Source organism: Anser brachyrhynchus, assembly GCF_964034855.1.
Source record: "Anser brachyrhynchus genome assembly, chromosome: 7".
Taxonomy (NCBI): domain Eukaryota; kingdom Metazoa; phylum Chordata; class Aves; order Anseriformes; family Anatidae; genus Anser; species Anser brachyrhynchus.
This window is the reverse complement of record NC_137701.1, coordinates 34,220,691-34,241,201: the sequence shown is the minus strand read 5'-3', so window position 1 is coordinate 34,241,201 and position 20,511 is coordinate 34,220,691. Positions and strand designations below refer to the sequence as shown.

At 37.5% G+C, this 20,511-nt stretch overlaps 1 protein-coding gene across 38 annotated transcripts in view; it reads left to right on the top strand.

The window, feature by feature from the left end:
- NCKAP5 (NCK associated protein 5) overlaps window positions 1-20,511 on the top strand; it is a 440,024-nt gene that overhangs the window by 314,137 nt on the left and 105,376 nt on the right. For all 38 annotated transcript variants that reach the window (XM_080599361.1, XM_080599367.1, XM_080599364.1 and 35 more), the window contains one exon: window positions 3,011-3,160. In XM_080599361.1, coding sequence (XP_080455487.1) covers window positions 3,011-3,160 — 150 coding nt within the window. The remainder of the gene's footprint in view (window positions 1-3,010; window positions 3,161-20,511) is intronic.

The following is a 20,511-nucleotide window of genomic DNA, read 5'->3' as shown; positions in this document are numbered from 1 at the left end:
GTGATCTTTCCTATCACTTTAGTTACACTCCTTTATTTATAAACAGCAGAAACACTTCCTTGCTCAGTGTTCTCAGAGGTGGGCAGAAGGGGGAAGACTGGCTTAAAATGCTTATTTGTATTCCTACATATTCCAGGAAAATTATTATTTGGAATTTCAGTTGGCTTTCCTGCTCTCTTAACTTATTCTTCTCACTTATATTTATTAGTAGAAAGAGGAAGTATTATACTGTTCTTTTCTACTTGATCTAACTGAAAACAAACTTTTTGATGAGTCTCAGTGAGGTCGCTGTATTGTACAGCTTCATAGATCAATGTCTTCAGTGATTTATACCTTCCCATTGATTCTAGAAAGCTTGCCATTTCCAGACTGCCGGCTGTGTTTTCATCGCTTGTTTTCTATTGGCTGTAGGGCCTACAGTGTTTGATCAAAAGGTTCATCATCAGTGTACTATTTGTTTGATTTATAGAGCAAACAAAGCATAGAAATAATGATCAGGCTAGGATGTCATTTTAGATTTGAAAAGTAATGTTGGCTTCAAAAAAGCAATGACAGTTCAAACCAGTTTGAGAAGCTCCCACGAGGTGGGACTTGATAGCAAGTCTCTCGTTAGTTTCAGTGGGAACGGGTCCGTAGTGAGCTGCACAATCCTAGTTTCCTTTTAGTAAGATTTGAATATTTAATGTTCTTATTGTCTCTTTGTTAACACAGAGCATTAGAGATGTGGATGAGTCTTTACTGTACAATTCTCACCAGGCTGCTGTGCTTGCATCCTCTTATGGTACAGGCAAGTGTCTTAAACTCTTAGTGCTCTGGGGAGACCAAGCTGGGCTCTTGCTCATTTTTTGGTGTCCAGCTTACTTCCAGAGTACAGTTTCCATCTGCTACCTTTCAAGAGAAATGAAGCAGCATTGATCAGAAGGACGACACTTATTCTGCCTTTGCAGGACTTCCGACCCAAAGTATTTTGCTGTTCAGCTTGCAAATCCAGCCTGCCTTTAGTTGTGCAATGCATGGGGTGCACAACAGAGACATTGTAGAAGATTCAAATATGGTCTTTGTTCCAGGTAACTCCAGCAGTACAGGAAGCTAAGGGAAAAGAAATAAAAACAGAAAGCTGTTCCATGCCATTGTTTGCTGCCTTCAGCATGCTCACTCCAGAGCTTTCTGTAAGATTTGATCAACATCATGTAGGAGATGCATATTTCCTCTTGCAAAACAGTCTCTCTGTCTCTGCCCCTCCCTGTCTCCCCCTTGCAGGCAGCTGCCTTTGACATTAGCTGGCTTATCACTTTTAAGAGGATTCTGTCATACCAAAAGCCTTTGTCATCCTCCCCCTTACTTGACTTGATTTTAAGCACAAATAGTATTCATCCTGCACCTTTTCCAGATAGGGTATGTGATATATCGGGGCCTTTTTAGCCCATGAAACACTGAAACTAGATTATTAAATATATGAGCTGTATTTAAACACTCAAGGAGGGGTACAGTGTTAAGTGCACATCATAGCAAAGCAGGATATGTAGTCTTGTTTATGCCACTGGTGTGCAAAGTTCACCAGGTTTTGTAATTAGAAGATGAATTGGTTACTTCTTTAGGTGATGGACATCTGGGATTTACTCTGATTGAAGTTGCATTACTCCTGTTCTGTGACGAAATCTCACAGCCTGTGCTTTCTCCTATCTGTTCTACCATTGTTAGCCACATCTATTACATGTCAGTCTCTCTCCTAAAAATAATTGTTTGTTTTTGAGTTACATCAGAGGTACCTTTGTCAATTTTTTTTTTCTGAGTTCATTGAAATACTTTATGTGAATGTACTTTTCAGGGTAACTTGAAGGGAAAGGTGTTTAACGGCTATTCTATAGATGCTTGATTGTTGTACCAGTGAGTAGCAAACAAGAAAAAAAGAGAACTATAGTTAAGGTTCCCATGTGATCAGGATAACACTAATGCTGGAAACCTGATGGAATGGCTCTTTGAAGTCAATGTTTTGAGGCTTTGTGCCTCATGGTTTGTGTAAGAGTGTGTAATGATTAAGCCCATAGCTTATAAAATTGATTCTTGATTAAAGTTTTAACATGGTAATAGTCCATTACTGAGCTAGCTAATTTTTAAAAAAGGCATTGTTAGAATTGTCATTCACAGTGCTGATTTTTAATTCAGTTGTGTTTATGGGTTTTAATTAAGATAATCTTTTGCTGTTAAGTCTTTGAAGAGTTATCAGATATTTGCACAGTTATTCAGGCTGGACAGTTCTTCATGAAAATACATATTTTTATGTCTAGAGTTTTTGTTGGCTGTTTTTGTAGTCTGGATGTTTTGCTTGCTCTATCTCATTCTCTTAACAGAGAACTCGGGCACATAATTAATGGTGTTAGTAGCATTCAGTGTTCAAATCTAGCATTTTTATAGACATCTTGTAAAACCGAACAGCCGTAAAGCAGCTAATAATACCCAGTCTGACTGACTTGTAATAGACTGGGGCACTTCGGAAAATTTTGCTGTCAGGTTGATTCTCTCTAGTTGTCTGTTAGTGTGGGTCTTAAATCAGTGTTCAGGTAGTAGCTTGGTTCTCAGCCCATTATTTAGTAATTCAAATATTAGCTCAAGATGAAGAAAGGTGAAATACATCAAGCATGAACATATGTTAGCTTTTCCTTAATAAACTGCTTTATATCTCAGTGGCAGAATGTTTCCATTGAAAGAAGATACACTCAATTTTCATTGCAACCTTAAAAGAAGAAAATGCAAGTTACTCTATTTAAAAATGATAAGTTCCAAATTTTAAAAATCTTAAGTAGATGTAGCAGTTCATTTGTGCATACACTTTTGTAGAACTGGCATATCAGCATGTTTAATAAACCCTTCATGACTCCATTTATTTAGTTCTGTAAGTCACAATTTGCTCTGTCTTTTTTTCATTCATATACAAGGAAGATTTGAAGATACTTGCATAGTTAACTTCATTTCCACCTGTGAGTAATGACATTTTAAAAAATCGTTTCAGGAAAAGCTGTCAGAAGACAGTAGGAAATGTAAAGAAGGCATGGAAAAAATTCACACAGTAGTAGATGAAGATTCAAGGAGTGAAAGCAGCAGCACTGAAGAGGAAAGAGAAAAGACAAAATTGCTATTAGAGCGTTTGAAGGTTCTGGAGGTAAGAAATACAACAGTTTCACACACAAAAGCCCACCTTGTCCCCTGCCTCATTCTTTTATTGTCACTGAATCTCCCCTGTAGTATAAATCTAATCTTTCACAGTTCACCTATACTCATATTATGGGATATTTCTTCTTTATAATTCATTTACCAGGGATGAATAAGAAACTCATTCTTAGTATCACTGAAAGGATTTTTCTCTAATGTTGAGCATCATATATCTTTATAAAAGTCTTCATACTTGATTTTAATTCAACTGAGATCATTTAAAGAGATTTTTTTTTTACTGTTTTTATTTCAATTATTAATATTTTCGGACAAATACAGATGATTTAACAACTGTCATAAAACCAATGCCGCTTCAATGTAGTTTATTGCTCAACGTGCTCGAAGGCTCGGCTCAGGTCTTTTTACTGCTGGACTGTGGAAAATCTATTTCTTTGTAGACCACAAGGAAAACTGCACTCTTCACATTTTTAGTCCAGTGGAAAATCAGGACATGCAAAGTACTGCATCTTGTGGTACTTACTAATCATAATCACTAGAATTCAAGATGGTTAAAAATTCCTGAAGAAAAAGTTCTAGTTTTGTTAGGAAACCATGAAGAAGGTGCAGGTAGGATTGTAACCACTATATATTTATATATGTATGTTTACATATATGAACTTACTTAGTTCTCCCTGATAGAAACATGGATTTCAATGTGTATAAAACATTAAGACTATGCAGAGTTTAATATAAATTAAAACTAGTAATAAGACATTTTGAACTTACCAAGCATTTGCTTCATTCTCTTCTGTTCGAGCTATCTATGTTGTATTCTGTGTATTTATAAATGAATGCATTACAGTGATTGTAACGGCCGTTTGCCTAAGCAGGCTCTTGGTAAACAAGGTCTTCATCACTTGGCCTTATACATTTTCAGTTCAAAGTGACGGCTCTTTTGCATCACAGTTTCTATTTTTGAGTTATACTCTCATCAAAATAAAACTCTGGATTTTTGTTCTTGAGGACTTTGTTAAAAGTAAAACATGGACAGTTATAACCCTGTTTGGATCTAAATACAGATTCTGAAATCTGAAAGGTACAGAAAGTCTCTGTAGTTTTTCTTTCTTTTAAAATAATGAGCACTTTGTAAAGTAAACACATTTAATATGTGCCCAGAGAAGCTGTGGATGTCCCATCCCTGGAGGTGTTCAAGGCAAGGCTGGATGGGGCCTTTGCCAACCTGATCTAGTGGGTGGCATCCCTGCCTATGGCAGGGGGTTGGAACTATATGATCTTTGAGGTCCCTTCCAACCCAAGCCATTCTATGAATCTATGAATATTAATTAACCTTAACTCTGCACAGAAACCAACTGCGCAATAGGAGATTTTTAAGGTCCATAAACCATTGATAAATATACAGTTTACTATAGTCTTGCTTTATCTGTCAGTGGAGGATGACTGTATGTTCTTTGTGGTCTTTAATTTTCAAATACGCATGACTTGTGTTTACTTGGCCAGAATCTTAATCAGTTTGCATGACAGTTTCAGTTCTTTATGTCCCCAGTTAATAGGAAGTTGTTCAGCAATGTCACGGCCTTTATCAGCTGTGGCAAACTGCCCAGATATGTAACATAACATAATGGACAGACAGACTCCAGGCCTGGAAGGTGAGTGAACAGGTCCCCTCACTGATGTCAGTGCTGTGCAGTGGCTTGTTAAAAAAACACTTATTAGTGAATGCCAATACTTCAATAATTAATCTACATAAGTAGTCTAAGTACCTATCAAAGTTGAAGGATGAACTGTAGGACCATCATTAATTGTGGCCCAAGATAATTAAAACAAAGCGTTGTTAATTGTGTGTTGTTTAATGGCATATATTCTTGCACTTGTTTTTTCTTGTGAAGAATATAAATTGTAATGTCAAAGACTCTATGGTTTATTAATTGAGACATACTTTTTTTTTTAGTTAGATGCAATTAGCAGTTCTAATCCTTTACTATTTGCAAAGTAATTACTCTAAATATTTTATTAGTCTATATAAAAAGGAACGAAAAATTGCTGTTTGCTAGTTCCTGTGCAGTGGGTGTCAGAATCTTTAATCTTACTTCACATTATTAGATGTTACAGTATGATACACAATTAATAAAATCAGCAAGGCTAGTAAAATACTTAGTAAAGTTGGTCCTTCATCTGTGCACTGTAGAATCTGAACACTGCATATAAACAGAACTACTGAAAATGTGGGGCCTAACTCATTAATACCTCTTACTATAATTTCATGAATATCAGCACTTCTAAAAATCTATTAATATGTCTTCATATAACTTTGTATTGTATTTAGTTAGTTTGGTTTTCTCCTGTCCATTTTACCAGTTTAACCCATACCAGGATGTAGCCTGGTCTTCTAGAACATTCCATCGTTCCTCCTTACCTGTCCTACTGCTGGGGTGTGCTTCTCTTGAAGTGAGGGCCTGTATGTATGTATGTATGTATAAAGGGATATTACAATGTTCGTGTGGGGAAAAGTGTGAGGAAGTGGTGTAATGTTTTTGTTATAGAAAGGTTTTTATTCAGTAGTTGTTTTTTCCTGGTTAATACCTTTTCTTTACTGGCCATATTCAAACAAAAAAAGTGGGGTAAGTCCAAGCTGATTTTCGAGTGGATGAAGAGAAAAAGAGAGAAAAGCTATCCACCAGCACAGGAATAAATGGACAGTTCAGCCAGTACATATACAAGATAATAGATTGTTTTTTTGTTGTTGTTGTTTTGTTTTGTTTTTGTTTTTAATATCTACATGGGGAAAAAAAAAAGCTCCTGTTCCATGCATGAAATAGTTTTTATCTTGTCCTTTGTCAATTACTGCTATGGTAGATATGAGGTGAGTGGTGGTTTTCTTCAGGAAGTTCTGGCAAGGTGAGGAGAGCTGTAGTCATCTTGGACTGTCAGATATTTACCAGCAAATTATCGACTTTAAGTGGAAAAAAGGGCTTAGGCTTCATTTTCAGAGAAAACTTTCTTTAAATGACTTCCTTATCAGTGGGGTTGTATTTAACATTTCTTTTCTTATACTTGGGTGCTGTCAAATGTATTGCCAAATAAATGTCTGTAATATGTATTAGGTTTTATTAAATTCTGTTTAACCTAGAAATTTTCTCACCGAACAATAAAAATCAGTATAATACAGTGTCTTTGTAGTCAGCCCAAGTGAAAGCTATCATATACTTCGATAAGAAATATATATACATATTTCCCCATTGCTCCTTTTACCTGTAATCTTTTTATATTCTTTATCGTTTACAGCAAATTCTATTTCCACTCTACTGACTGATAAATACCATACGTTTCTAATCAAATGAAACAGGTGACAAATAACAAATGGTTCGTACAGTCTTGTATTCCGTTTTATGTAGTTGAAATTAATTGTGATTTCCTGGATATCAAAACTGCTTTGTGCCTTCAGCATTTTTAGCTGGCTGCTCATGAAATGCCACTTAATTTACTTCAGCGGTTATGATCAAATGCCTTAAAACTCTTACAAAGCAAAAAAAAAAAAAAAAAAATCCCTGATAACTCTTTGTATTTGGAGTGCTGCAAAAAATGAAATGTTAACGAAGTACAGGGAATAACATCAACTCCTTGGTGGAATTTCATTTTTTAATCTGCTTTCATCAGCAGAAGGATTGCATTCTTTTATGTTTTGTTTTTGAAACTGGTAGCCAGCAATGTACAAAAAATGTAATTTATTCTGGACATGCATCAACCCCAGTATAATGATTTCAGGTCTGTATAGGTATATATAAAATTATATTAAAATAATATTGTTGCTTTTCCAAAGTCATATGCATATAGGTTGGGAGTTTTTCACAAAGCCTTTGTTTGACCTCCTGGGTACGGTAGGTACTACACAGACTCAAAGTGCAAGATTTTATACTATTACTTTCCCTGTGACAGCCTTTTTCCAGCAAGAACAGATTACACAGTCACAGTGCGCAGAGGAAAACTTTGGGAATATTCTACATTTGAAAATCATTATCTGTCTCCTGAGACAAGGGCTTCATTATCCAACATGGATACGGGCTCTTTGCCCCAATTTAGCCTTAAATGACAGAACTACAGGCTGCCCAAGCACCTGCATAATTGCAAGTGACTTAAACTGATATACTGAGTTAGTGTCAGTCTTAATCTAAACATGTCTGTAAAAGCCATAGTTACTTTGATTTAAAAAATTTAATCAGTGATAAATAGTGTGTCAGCTTTGATGGCTTATTAAAGTCTGTCATTTGCACAGACATTTATGCGGTGATGATAATTCAGCATGAATTAACTACGTCTAACTGTATGAAATGTTTGAGGTCTTCCAGACTTCCTTCTTTGCCATTGCAGTACTGCAACTTTCTTTTCGAAGCAACTTTCTTTTCACAGTATTTGCTTTTGATTTTACTATCACAAATCAACCTGAGGGCTCAGTCATCCCCACAGTACAGTTTTTGCTTATGCTCAGACAGAACTTCTATGTTGCAGTTTGTTCCCATTGCCTTTTGTCCTGTCACCGGGCTCCACTGAGAAGAGTCTGGCCCCATCCTCTTGACACCCTCCCTCCAGATACTTATTCACGTTGATCAGATCGATCCCTCCTGGGTCTTCTCGTATCCAGGCTGAGCAGGCCCAGATCCCTCAGCCTTTCCTCATATGAGAGATGCTCCTTCGCCAGTAAAAATTTTTGTTCTTCATAGTATGTCCTTTCACACAGTGCATCTCCCCTCAATTCTTCAAAAAGAAGGGGGATTGTGAGTCGAGATGGGATGAAAACTCAAGAAGACTGGATTCAGTTCCTGTCTCAGCTCCAGATTTCCTGCATCCTGTACACACTATTTTATTTCTACCTTGGTACTACACCTGGAGACAGGCGAAGAGTTAGAATGGGGCTTGCAGTCAAATACCTTGGGAAGCTGGTTGGTTTTGTATAGCTTCTTCTGTCTGAACATAGAATCATAGAATCATAGAATATCCTGAGTTGGAAGGGACCCTTAAGGATCATCAAGTCCAACTCTTGATACCGCACAGGTCTACCCAAAAGTTCAGACCATGTGACTAAGTGCACAGTCCAATCTCTTCTTAAATTCAGACAGGCTCGGTGCAGTGACCACTTCCCTGGGGAGCCTGTTCCAGTGTACAACCACCCTCTCTGTGAAGAACCCCCTCCTGATGTCAAGCCTAAATTTCCCCTGCCTCAGCTTAACCCCGTTCCCGCGGGTCCTGTCACTGGTGTTAATGGAGAAAAGGTCTCCTGCCTCTCGACACCCCCGTACGAGGAAGTTGTAGACTGTGATGAGGTCTCCCCTCAGCCTCCTCTTCTCCAGGCTGAACAGGCCCAGTGACCTCAGCCGTTCCTCGTACGTCTTCCCCTCCAGGCCTTTCACCATCTTCGTAGCCCTCCTCTGTACACTCTCCAACAGTTTCATGTCCTTTTTATACTGTGGTGCCCAGAACTGCACACAGTACTCGAGGTGAGGCCGCACCAGCGCAGAGTAGAGCAGGACAATCACCTCCCTTGACCTACTAGCGATGCCGTGCTTGATGCACCCCAGGACACGGTTGGCCCTCCTGGCCGCCAGGGCACACTGCTGGCTCATATTCAACTTGCTGTCTACCACGACCCCCAGATCCCTCTCTTCTAGGCTGCTCCCCAGCGTCTCATCGCCCAGTCTGTACGTGCAGCCAGGGTTTCCCCGTCCCAGGTGCAGGACCCGGCACTTGCTCTTATTGAACTTCATGCGGTTGGTGATCGCCCAGCTCTCCAACCTATCCAGATCCCTCTGCAAGGCCTTTCCACCCTCATTCGAGTCCACAACTCCTCCAAGTTTGGTGTCATCAGCAAACTTGCTCAAAATACCTTCTATTCCTACATCCAGATCGTTTATAAAAATATTGAAAAGTACCGGCCCTAAAATGGAGCCTTGAGGGACCCCACTGGTGACCGCCCGCCAGCCTGACGCAGCTCCATTTACCATAACCCTTTGGGCCCTGCCCGTTAGCCAATTGCTCACCCATCGTATGATGTTTTTATTTAGCTGTATGGTGGACATTTTGTCCAGTAGGATCCTATGGGAAACCGTGTCAAAAGCCTTGCTGAAGTCCAAAAAAATCACATCAGCTGGTTTCCCTTGGTCCATTATACGGGTGACATACTCTTTTACTTAAAAAAAGAGACATACTCTTTTACTTAAAGACATGGAACTGGAAACAACTCAGGCCATAATACCCAGGTTTAGTCTGGTAGAGTAATGTTTTACACATAAAAAAAAGAGGAAATGGACAACAGAAGAGGCAGAATTAAGGTTTCAAGTCTGGATGTGTCTATCCAGCCATTACCGCATAAAAGGAGCATCTAAACTATAGATTCTAGATCCATTCTGCAGGAAAAAAAAATAAAATATCGGAATTTCCCCTACTCATTCTAACCTTCTTTGTTTGCTGGTTCTCTGTGAAGGTAGGCACAGGACTGACTCCCTAGCTGCATTTCTGAAGGGGGAATTCGTAAGTTTTAGTTATGTGGGGACAGTTTCCACTGTTCAGAAGAGATTATTTGCCCACTTTAGCCTGTGATGGGGCACGACGAACACCTTGCTAAACACACAGCATATACATTACAATTAAAACAAGCACTGCCAAGAAGGAAGTGGTTGCCCTAGTTTGCTGAGTGCCCTCACTTCCCTTCCAGACCTTCTGCAATGGGAACAAACTCTGTTGGCCTCAAAAACTAATGATTGAAGGCTGCTCACAACCTTGCAACTTGGCACCAAATTGCAAGCCACTGGAGTAGCATTAAATTGTAACGTTGAAGTTATCAAATGAAAAGCCTAATTCATGTGTGAAAATCTCATTGCTTGCGGGTGAGTGAGACTCAATGAAAGTTTCAGCAATCTAAGCTGCAGTAGAACCAATATCCGCTAGGGAAAAGTCAAGGAAATACTCTAATTTTAATTACGAATTTTGCCCTCTTGTCCTTTTGCAGTTCATCATAGAAAGATGTGTTTTGTTTTAATAAATTGAGCTTTTGGGACAAAACTCACTCAGGATAATAAGCTAAATGTTCAAATATATTAGAGGGGTAATTTCCCTTGTATCATCACCATTAAACAAATGAGAAAGTATGTCAAGTATTTCCCATATTATGCTTTTATTACCCTGTAGAAGAAGAGACACATGGTTTTAACAAACTGTGAGATAAAAAAGAGAGATGAGAAGGTGACTTAATTCCTTTGGGTGTGTTGAGAAGAGAGCTTTATTTTGGGATTGTGTGATTTTTGTTTTGCTTTTACATGGTCTTCCTGTTTTTTTCTCATTTTCCATGTACTGCAATGTCAATTTTTAAGAAAATTAATAATTGTATCATTTTATGTGAAAAGAAACATGCAATATCTAAGTGCATTTAAACTGATTCAGCCAGAGGCCTCTTCGTAGCCCAGTGCCTTGACAATCCACATAAATAGATTCAATATGCTGATCACCAAAGGCCAACCTAGTTAATCCTAATTATTGGATTATTTTACTTTTAAATCTTCCTTCCTTTTAAATCTCTCCTTGTAGGAGATTTTTATAATTTGTTTCCTGAACTGTGCCTAGGAAGTCTTTTTTTTTTTTTTTTTAATAGCCAGGGATCAGAAGATGAGGCTGGAAAACTTTTATTTCCAAAGTTACACAAAGGCTAATAATCAGCATTGACTCACATCACTGGTTTCGAATACAGCCCAGTTTATTCCAGCTCTGGGCTGGTAACAGTACTGTCAAACTGCTTTGGCTTCCTAAGAAACGAATAAATTTTTAAATGAAAAACAAACAAGCACTATCATGCGGAACGTATGCTATAATCTGTTGATGCTTGAACTCTTTTGTTGTAGATCTTCAGTGGCTCAGTTGTTCCTAGTCTTTGAGAAACAAATTCCGTGGCTTCTACCTGTGTCTCATTGCCTTTGTGCTCTAGGATGAGTTCCTCTTTGCCGTCTGTCCTTACCCTTTCCTGCTGCAGTCTTTAAATGCACATCTTTGCCACATGCTTGTACCTTCCCTTTTGCCAACACAGGCCTTCCTGCCCATCGGGTCTTCCACTGTGGTTTCTCCATCCCATCCTACACGCTGCAGATGAGTGCACGAATCTGCGTTCTCCATAGATCGCACACACCCTGAATTGCTTTCACTGTCAATGCACCTTATCAGTTTGGATGTTAATAGAAATTATATATTCATACAGAAGGTGAATACTAAGAAACCTCCTCTGAGCAGACTAATTGAATTCAGTTAGTAGGTGATAAGTATTTAAGAAAAGAGAATATAGTTCTCACAGACATTTAAAATATTGAGGATCTAAATGGGCTTTCTTATTTTCTCACTCCCTTTACAATTTTTTATCCAAGCCAGACAAAGTTCATGGCAATTTCTTTTCTGGCATGCAAAAAATCAAGAAGATATACTGTGGATATAAATTTACACAGGGAGGTTGAAAATAGCCCACTGGAAGAGCTGTTGAGATATGCTCTCTTTCTTGTTGCTGTAACCATTTGATGTTATCATTAGAGAGAGACTGCTGATCCTCTGTTCCACCAAAACAGCTCCATCTCCTGAGCTAGGACAGAGCATTCATATAAATAAGTCTGCACGGTAAGTCATTGCATCCATGACTGGTGGGGGAGGTCTTGCATATCTGAATTTTTCTGACTATCCAGTTCAATGAGAGCTTAAAGTACTTAGTTTCTAAAATCAACCATGGTGCCTCCTGGGATTTTTAGTCCAAATGACAGATGGTATTGTTTTCTTTTCTAACTAAGTCTAGAAAAAAAAAATAGGGAAGAAGAAGAAAAAAAAAAGAAAATTGCGTCTCCCACAAAGCAACACAGCAGTGGTTCAGAAGTTAAATGTTTTGGGCTTGATCAAAACATGCAGGACTTCTGAATTTTTGGCGTGTGGTGAGAAGGTAAAAGCTTTCAGATTGATTCTCTGCTTTCTGCTATGAGATTCACATGTAGCAGTAATCTTTCAAAATGTGCTAATTTCTTGATCCACAGAATACGTGCTGATCAGCATTCCTGTTCTATGAAGTTTTAAAACTGCATTTAATTCTGTGTCATACACCGTCACCAGGAATTTTAGTTCATATCAGAATTTTTCTTCATTAGCCTGCTCATGGAATGAATTTAGGTTTTAGTAAAGATTGGTAGCTTTCTAAACTAGAGTCAGATATTTCAGATATGTTCTTACCACACACATCAGTCTGAGTGAGGTACAAAGCACCTCTGCCTGAGAGGGGTAGAAAGGCAGAGTAAATAACTTACGTTATTCCTGATTTGTACCTTCTCAGGGTAGATTGACAAAAGATGTCATTTTCCATGACAGTAAATCCAACATCTTCCATGTGGAAGAAACATCTCTTCTGTACAATTTTTAATTTACATTCATATGTGGGTCAGGATACTGTTTAGAAATGTATTTAATTTACCTGTACTGTTCATTTTCTGCCCAAATTACGGTGTGTGCACACTTGAAAATTACAGGAATACTTTAGGGTACTCAAGATGTTATATTGAGCTCTAGAATTTTTACAAAAAACAGAGATAAACATTTCGATGTTTGCTTTAGCACAGCTAATTGTAATTGCTTGTATTTATTGTAAGGGCAGATTTTTCTATGATATTCCAATTTTTTACAGTGGCTTTTTTCTTATAGTTCTTTTTCTGTGGTACTTACTTGGCTGATGTAACAACCACTCTGTAAGAAGTTCAAAATACTGAATATAGCAACAAGAATAATGATTTGGTGCCAGAAGGTCTGAGAAATAGGTCTAGGTAGTAGAGAAAAGGTAAGTTACAGAAGTGAAGGAAAATCATCTTGGTTTTATTAAACCTGTCAAATATTCTCTATTGAAATAAATGTTAACCATGTTCTGCAAAGAGTCCTTGCTAGGTTGCACTGAAGGAATCTGATATTTTGGTCTGACTTTTATAATTTAAGTAAGGGTAGTTTTTCAGTGCCCTTCTCTCCATGTATAGTGCCTTCTTGCACGTAATCAGTAGATAATGCGACTTACCTTTTATAGCAATCAGGCATGTGATACAATTGAAAATTCACTCTCCTCGCTGAGTGAAATGAGATTTTCCAATAGTATGTTATAGATCTAGGTGACTGTGTTTATCCCAACACATATATCATTTCAAAGAGTGAGACTCAGAAGTTTTTTAAAACAGTCTCTATCAGGTGTGCCAGGCTGGGCCAGGCTCTGCAAAAGCCCCTTTTGTGAGCTTTCTCATTCCTCACGGCGGCACTTATTTCAGAGGAAAGATTCTGCGTAACGGATTTTAGAATCATGCCTTATATTTTTAATTTGCATACTAATGCATGCAATTTGGCTGACAGTAATGGGAGTCATATAGTTCATAAACTAAATAAATAGCTGCAGTTCATGTCAAAGTAGCATTATCAAGAAAATCCCTGTATTCTGTGGGCATTCTCTACTGGCTGCGCAGGAAATCCCGATTAATTTACCTCAACTGTTGGATTGAATCCCTTACAACTCTTACATAGCAAAAATAATTACTCTCTTTTCATTTCTTTTCACTGGCCTTGGAAAATGAAACAGTAATGAGGTCCACATGGTGATGCGCTTTTTAGTAGTTTGACAGTGATTTCCATCTTGCAGGAACACAAAATTAGAGGTTACAGCTGAGACTCTGGGCAGGTGTAGTTACACTCAAATTACTAGAATTACCAGAGCTATGCTGACTGGCATCATGTAAGTGCTTGTCATGATGTGGATTTGGGCTCCTCTGTTGGCTGTATGTTTAACTACACATGTGAAATCTATACAGTGAACATAGCTGTAGAATTCAATATTCACGGGCATTATTATGCAGACACTTCAAAAATCTACAGCAGAAAATACTCAAACAATTATTTTTAAATCTACTTAATCTATCATGTCTACAAGCCCAGATCTTAAGATTAGTAATAAACATTAAAAGAATAGATAAATCAAACGTGGAATAGTCTCACTTTGGTCCATTATGCAGGACTGTGATTTTTCTTGATGGTTCCATAGATGCTTGGTAACCACTAACCAAATATTTAAGTTTTTCATCAAAATTGCTATACATGGATAAGATGTAACCTTACGTCTACTGACTTAAATGCCTGCATGTATATATCCATGCTTTAGTACACATTTGTCTGATTCAAATATATAATACTATTAAATGCCAAGTATAGGTTTGTTTTTTTTCATAAGGACAATCTTACTCTTTTTTTCCTGCAAGTGTTTCTGAATTATTTGTTTTCACATACTGCCCATCACTGCCTGCTCTAAGTTCCCTTTCCCCATATGGCGTCGGGGAGAGCCTCCGTTCTGCTGTTTCTCAGGATGAGCACCTTTCCTCTGCTTCCCACGTCAAATGGCTCAGACAGGGTCTCTGTCCTGGGTAGCCTCTGCTCTGCCTTTTAGCAACGTGCAGCTGTCACCTTTCCGTTGAGACCAAGAACTGCCATCTGATCTCCTTGACGTATGTGCTCGCGTTTCCTGTGCAGGTGGAGAAATGATTAAATTGCCTGGCAGGGCTCTGCACGCGTCTGGGATATGCAGGTGCATAATGCCATCTAGAGGGCAGAGTTTCTTCCCTTCCCACAGGAATACCTGAGATAACTACTAGCCTTCCATTCCGTGTGGTGACAGAGCCCATTCATCTTTGCAATTCATGGACTTTCTATTCCTGTTCTGGTTAGTATAGATGCATGCAAGGCTGGCCAAGATAAGGATATTATTTAGAAGACAAAAAGTTCCTTTTGTAATTACAACTCTTCCCATTTACAAGTTTTCATGCTTCCTTATTGTCTTCCAACAATCAAATGACGTGTTCTTCCAGAATAATCTGATTTTAATGACCTTGGTCTTAATATTCAAGTTCTTAAGAAAAAGAAAAAAGAGGAAGCAAGTAAGACCAAGGTTTTTCATTCACCTTTTCAGTAAACAAACATTCACTAACAAATCTAAGACTAAAATACTAAAAAATGGTTATTTTGTTAGCCAATGTCCTCTGTAAAGTTATCGTAACAACAGTTTCGGGTCAGCTGAAGAAGTGGATCCAAAGTTTGTTGGGCTGTGGAGGCTGTTGTGCATTCCACACTGACAAGCAAGATAGTTCAGGTAGCAGAAGCATCATTTTTGTTGGGACTAATTAACTCCTCTGGAAACCCAGGGCCTTAGCCCTGCTAGAACAGGATGTTAGCAACCTGAGCTAGCTTTGGGGGATCTTTGCAGAGTTGCTTGGTGAGTGTTGACTTGTCTTCAAAGCTAGGGAAAGAGCTAGTGTCTTCCTCTTGGTTCCTCTTTGTGGGGCAGTATATATATATTTTTTTTTCCATAACAGTGCTGGTATTTTTTGTACTCTTTTTATCAAATGTTTTGTCCTTCACAGTGACCCAAGGGTATCTATTCAAAATTTTACTGAATTAGGTTGGCAAAACTAGGCATTCTTAGTTCATTGTAACAAAGGACTTGCTAATATTAGGAGAAAAATCTATTTTTCACACAGAAATTGAATAGAAATAAGAGATGAGAACTTCTGATGTTTTTAAGCAACTGATTTGCCCTGCTGCTGACCTCTGCCAGGCAGGGATATTTCCCAACTACAGCCTGTACTGACAGAGCAGTAATATGATCGATCCGAGGTATATATTACATCGCATAGTATTTCACACATTGATTTATTTTTGTTCTTTTTTCCACATTTTCCCTTTAGGCCAATCAATTAATCACAGATACTGCTCTTGAACAGCAGCTTGGAATAAGATAACAGCAACATATCCTCATGTTTGATCCTAGCAGTAGTGTATTTGGCTATCTTGTGTCAAACTGGGACGTGTGCAGGTGGGTGCAGTTCCAGGGGCTCTACTTGAGTTGTGCTTACTTAGGTGTGATGCCACTTTGGCTCATTCTGTAGATCCAAGTCGGGCTGTTGGGCTGCTGCTGCTGCACTTTTCATGCCTGAGTTTCTTACTGGAACACATCTGAATCCCATCAAATTTGACTTAATATATTCTTATTCTATTATTCTTATCTATTCTTATTTTTTTAATAGCAAATGACTCAGTACAATATGTTAATGAATGCACTTTCTGTAATACACACAACTTTTAAGAAATAACTGAGTGTTTCCTGTCTTAAAAAAATCCATATGAAACTGTTATTGTTATCCAAAGCTTGTTTTTTTTGAGATTTTTTGCAATTTGCTACGTGCTCCCATAGTGCATAATGTAAGGCTTTTCTTGGACCTCTTAGGGGTATAGTTTACCAGTAAATGAAAGTACAAAGGATAAGCTCTGAGAAAAATTTTATATACTGAAAAGCAAGGTTGAATAAATAGTAGGAAAGCATTTAGTATTTCACTGTAACACTTCATAATATTTAATTAAAATAAAGTTGTTGGTGTTTTTTTTCTGTGTAGCTAACTTTAATGTTTATGTTTCTGTACAGTTTCATATTTTATATTTTCATGAAATACCAAGTTGTAAAATTATCCAAGTAAAAAAAATGCCTCTGGCACATCTCTGTTTCATGTAGGAGAAAGCCTTCCCAACAGGCCTGCCTTTCCCTTCGGTGCAGTCCTTTGGCCTAGCTCCAGTCAAGCCCCGGAGTGGTAGGAGTTCCTCCTCCAGTTCTGTCTGAAAGAAACTCAGTCTGTTGGCCCCAAAGCCACACCAAAGTGTGAACCGTAGCCTGGTCAGGGGGATGATCAGAAAAATACTTGAGAAAGATGCTCACTGCTTATCCAAGCCAAAAAGCTGATGTAGGTGCACCCGACATCAACCAGCCCAATGGGGGAAATTTCCTGTGAGAAATTAGGGTAGCAGTCAGGTACTTTCACATCAGACAGCTTCTAAGGGATTCTGATTCCCCTACATCTGTCTTCTTTAACGTGAACGCAGTCCACAGGGCAGAAAGAACAGACAGAATTCCAAACTGTTGAAACTTTAAATAGACAGAATTTGAGGCCTGAGCTGTTTATCTGTCGAGCAAAATGCAATTACTTTGTAAATTCACTATTCTGCTCTCAAAGATTAAAAATAAAATTAATCATTTAACAAATGTCCATGCAGAAGTCAGCCCACCACGTGTTGCTGTGTGGAGTGAGGGGCATCGTTTGGTACTTGCTCTTTCTCTTAAAAATATGTATATTATATAAAAAGCTTTCAGGAGATGCAGACTGATTACAAATTGAGTTTTATTTCAGTTAGCAAGAAATGAAACAGTAATTTTGTGATTCAGTTATGAGAAGTTAGCTATTGGCTACAAAACAATTCCTGCACATTATATAGCATTCGATGCTATTCATAGCACAGCAGACCACTACCTTGTTCTGCTTTGCTTTGCTTCTCGACTCCTTACCTGGAAGGGAGAGACATAACTGAAACCATCAAAAGAAGTTCATTTTTAAGTACCTGGGGCTGTTGACTTATGGGTGACTTGGATGAAGAAAGTGAAATTGCAGGAAACATTGCCTTCAGAAATAACTCAATGCTCCTGTGTAGTTAAGAACAGGGAAACTTGTTATAAATTTACGTTATGCCTTGTGAAATGGTTGACATTAATAGCTTATTGTGGTGGAAACCTTTTAACTCTGAGTCTTTAAAGGAGTAGAATAAAATGATTCATCATAGAAGGAGGAAAATAACATTTTATATTTTATTATGTTTAAAAGAAATTTTCTGACAATATCAATTATAATATTGTGTAATACTTTAAATCTATTGCATAGTGTAGCAAAGAAAAATCATTCTTTTTTCTCACAGTTCAAATCAAAATAAGCTCAAGGGATATTTTTATAAAGGAGAACCACTTGTGTATTTTCTGCCATTGCATCACAGAAATCACACATGTTTACTTGGAGAAGAAAAATCAGGTTTTCCCACTTAAAGAATCATTGGATACCAGGGAACTAATACGAGTTTCACATCACACAGGCAATGGATGTAACATTTCAGCACAGGGGGATCTGTGTCTGCCAGGCTGTCAGTTTCAATTACTGTATTACATAGAATTATTTTTGTTTTAACTACATGCAAAAGCTTTGAATAAATAATCGGGATAAAAAATGATTTCTTGATAAAAATTCACGGTAAAAATTCACCATCCTCATTCATGGAGACAGGGCAAAACATCTGTTGTTTCACCTTTCAGTGAGAACTAAAATAACCAGTTAATGGGAGACAGTGAATAGTATCATTGATTGTACGTTAAAAGGTACACAGGGAAAAAAGGCAGGAATGCTTTAAAGTTTTGCATGTTGTCTTTCTAGTTGATACTAGATGGATTGGATACTGATGTCCCAAACATGCTCAGTTCCTTAGTTTCCTGGGGAACAGGGAGCGTGGGGTGTGTTGGTGCTCCATGAAGACAGTGCCAACTTTAGATCCAAATTTGCAGGTTACTATCATTTATTAATACTCTTTCCATATGGGTGCAAGGAGCACTCTGGGATTATTGCTTGAGGGTCATTGCTTGCGTTAACCTATGAAATTATATCCCATGTTCATTCCAGTGATATTAGAAAAAATAGATAAAAGCCATTTTAAAAGAGAAAAGCTGTTCTTGATAGATAGAATTTCTAGAAATCTAAAAAAAAAATCCTATATATAGATATTTAAATTCCTTGGCTTTCTTCTGCTTTATTTTAAGGTTTTCTATTTCATTCCATTGACTATGATTTTAATTGTAGTTTTTAAGGGAAAAGTACATCATCATTATTTTTTAAATTAGATTCTAAAATTGGATTATATTCCTGAATTGAATATTTTAGTGTGACCTGCCAAACTTTGAAAAGCTGCAATAAAATTCCAAAAAAAAATAGCTAAATTTCACCTTTGAAGAAAACAAGCTTAAGGCCTTTGTGGTTTATTCCTATACTTAGATACTGTCTTTCTTCTAAAGACGAACTCTTCATCTTGTGGGTTTCTTTTCCATACTTGTTTCCCAAGGCTATGAATCAATAGTATTATTACCTCTATTTGCTATGAAAATCTCAGCTAGACAAGTGGGGAAAAATAAGAAATGGGTTCTGTTGAAACAAAGTTGTCCAAAGATTAATTTTCGTACATAAATCTGAAATGCTGCATTCTTTTCATACTCTTACTTTAGATTAACCTTGGTGCTGAGTGTGCTACTCAGGAAGGTGTAGATAATGGAGTCGTAGAGAATAGAAAGCTGTGACTGCGTCACTAACCTCATGGTCAAGATTGCAAAGGTTTGAAGGATAAGTTGTTCAGAGTTTTATGATTCTAAAGTTACCTTGCTCATTGCTTGAAAAACTGTCCTGAAAGTATACGAGTTTTGCTTAAGATCTGATTTTTATTTTTTATTTTTATAAAAGAACATCTATTTTGTGATTAGTCAAGTGACTTTTTTTTTTTTAAATGGTTGTCATGTATATCACTTCAGAAGGACCCAAAGCCCTGCAAATAGTTGTACTGTACAAATATTTGTGTGTATATATATAGGTATATCAGTGTAATTTTTAAATTTGATCTAAATCTTCTGCAAAAGGTTTCCTTTCAAATGAAAATCAATATTTTACTTGAAAATGGTTTCAATGAAAGTTTTTTTCATCAAGCTTCTGTGTTGGGTGCATACATAGCCAAAGGTTTTCAACTACTTTTTACTAATTTCAAAGAATTAGAATTTTCCCTGAAGAGTTTGGTCTTTTTACCAGAAAAAAAAAATAAAATAAAATAAAATTGAAACAAATGCAGCTGAACAAATGTGATAGGATTAATCCATGTAAGAGCTTAAAATGCAAAGATCTTTATGTATACGCTAAATACAAATTAAACACAAAATGTCCTTTAAGTTGAATCAGGTCCACACTGCTTGCTTTTATCTACCTGCATTAATTGTAAGAGTCTTAATTTCAGTTCCAATTTCAGGACTGCTTACTTTTTTTTATAGACCAGGGATTTTATTTTTAGTTCTTTGATAGAGGAAGTAACTGACTCTTAATATTACATGGGGAAGCACTGTAAGTCTGCTGGAGTGAGGTCCTCTGAGTTCTTCAGGGACAGCCTGTTTCAAAGGGGAACAAATCACTTAAAACAAGAGGAAAATGAAGGGGATGGAGAAGCTGCCTCAGGTTCACAGTTTGCAAGGGGAAGGATCACCAAATGTAAATATTGGAAAATCAGAAAATAAACAAATCTTGCGACAGGCACAAACTGTTCCTTGCATAACATTTCAGTCTTATATCATGCAATTGTGTGATGGTGTTGTAGCCTGTAGCATCATGCTCAGGTACACACTCCTAGGGAGAGGCCCCGCACTGTTGG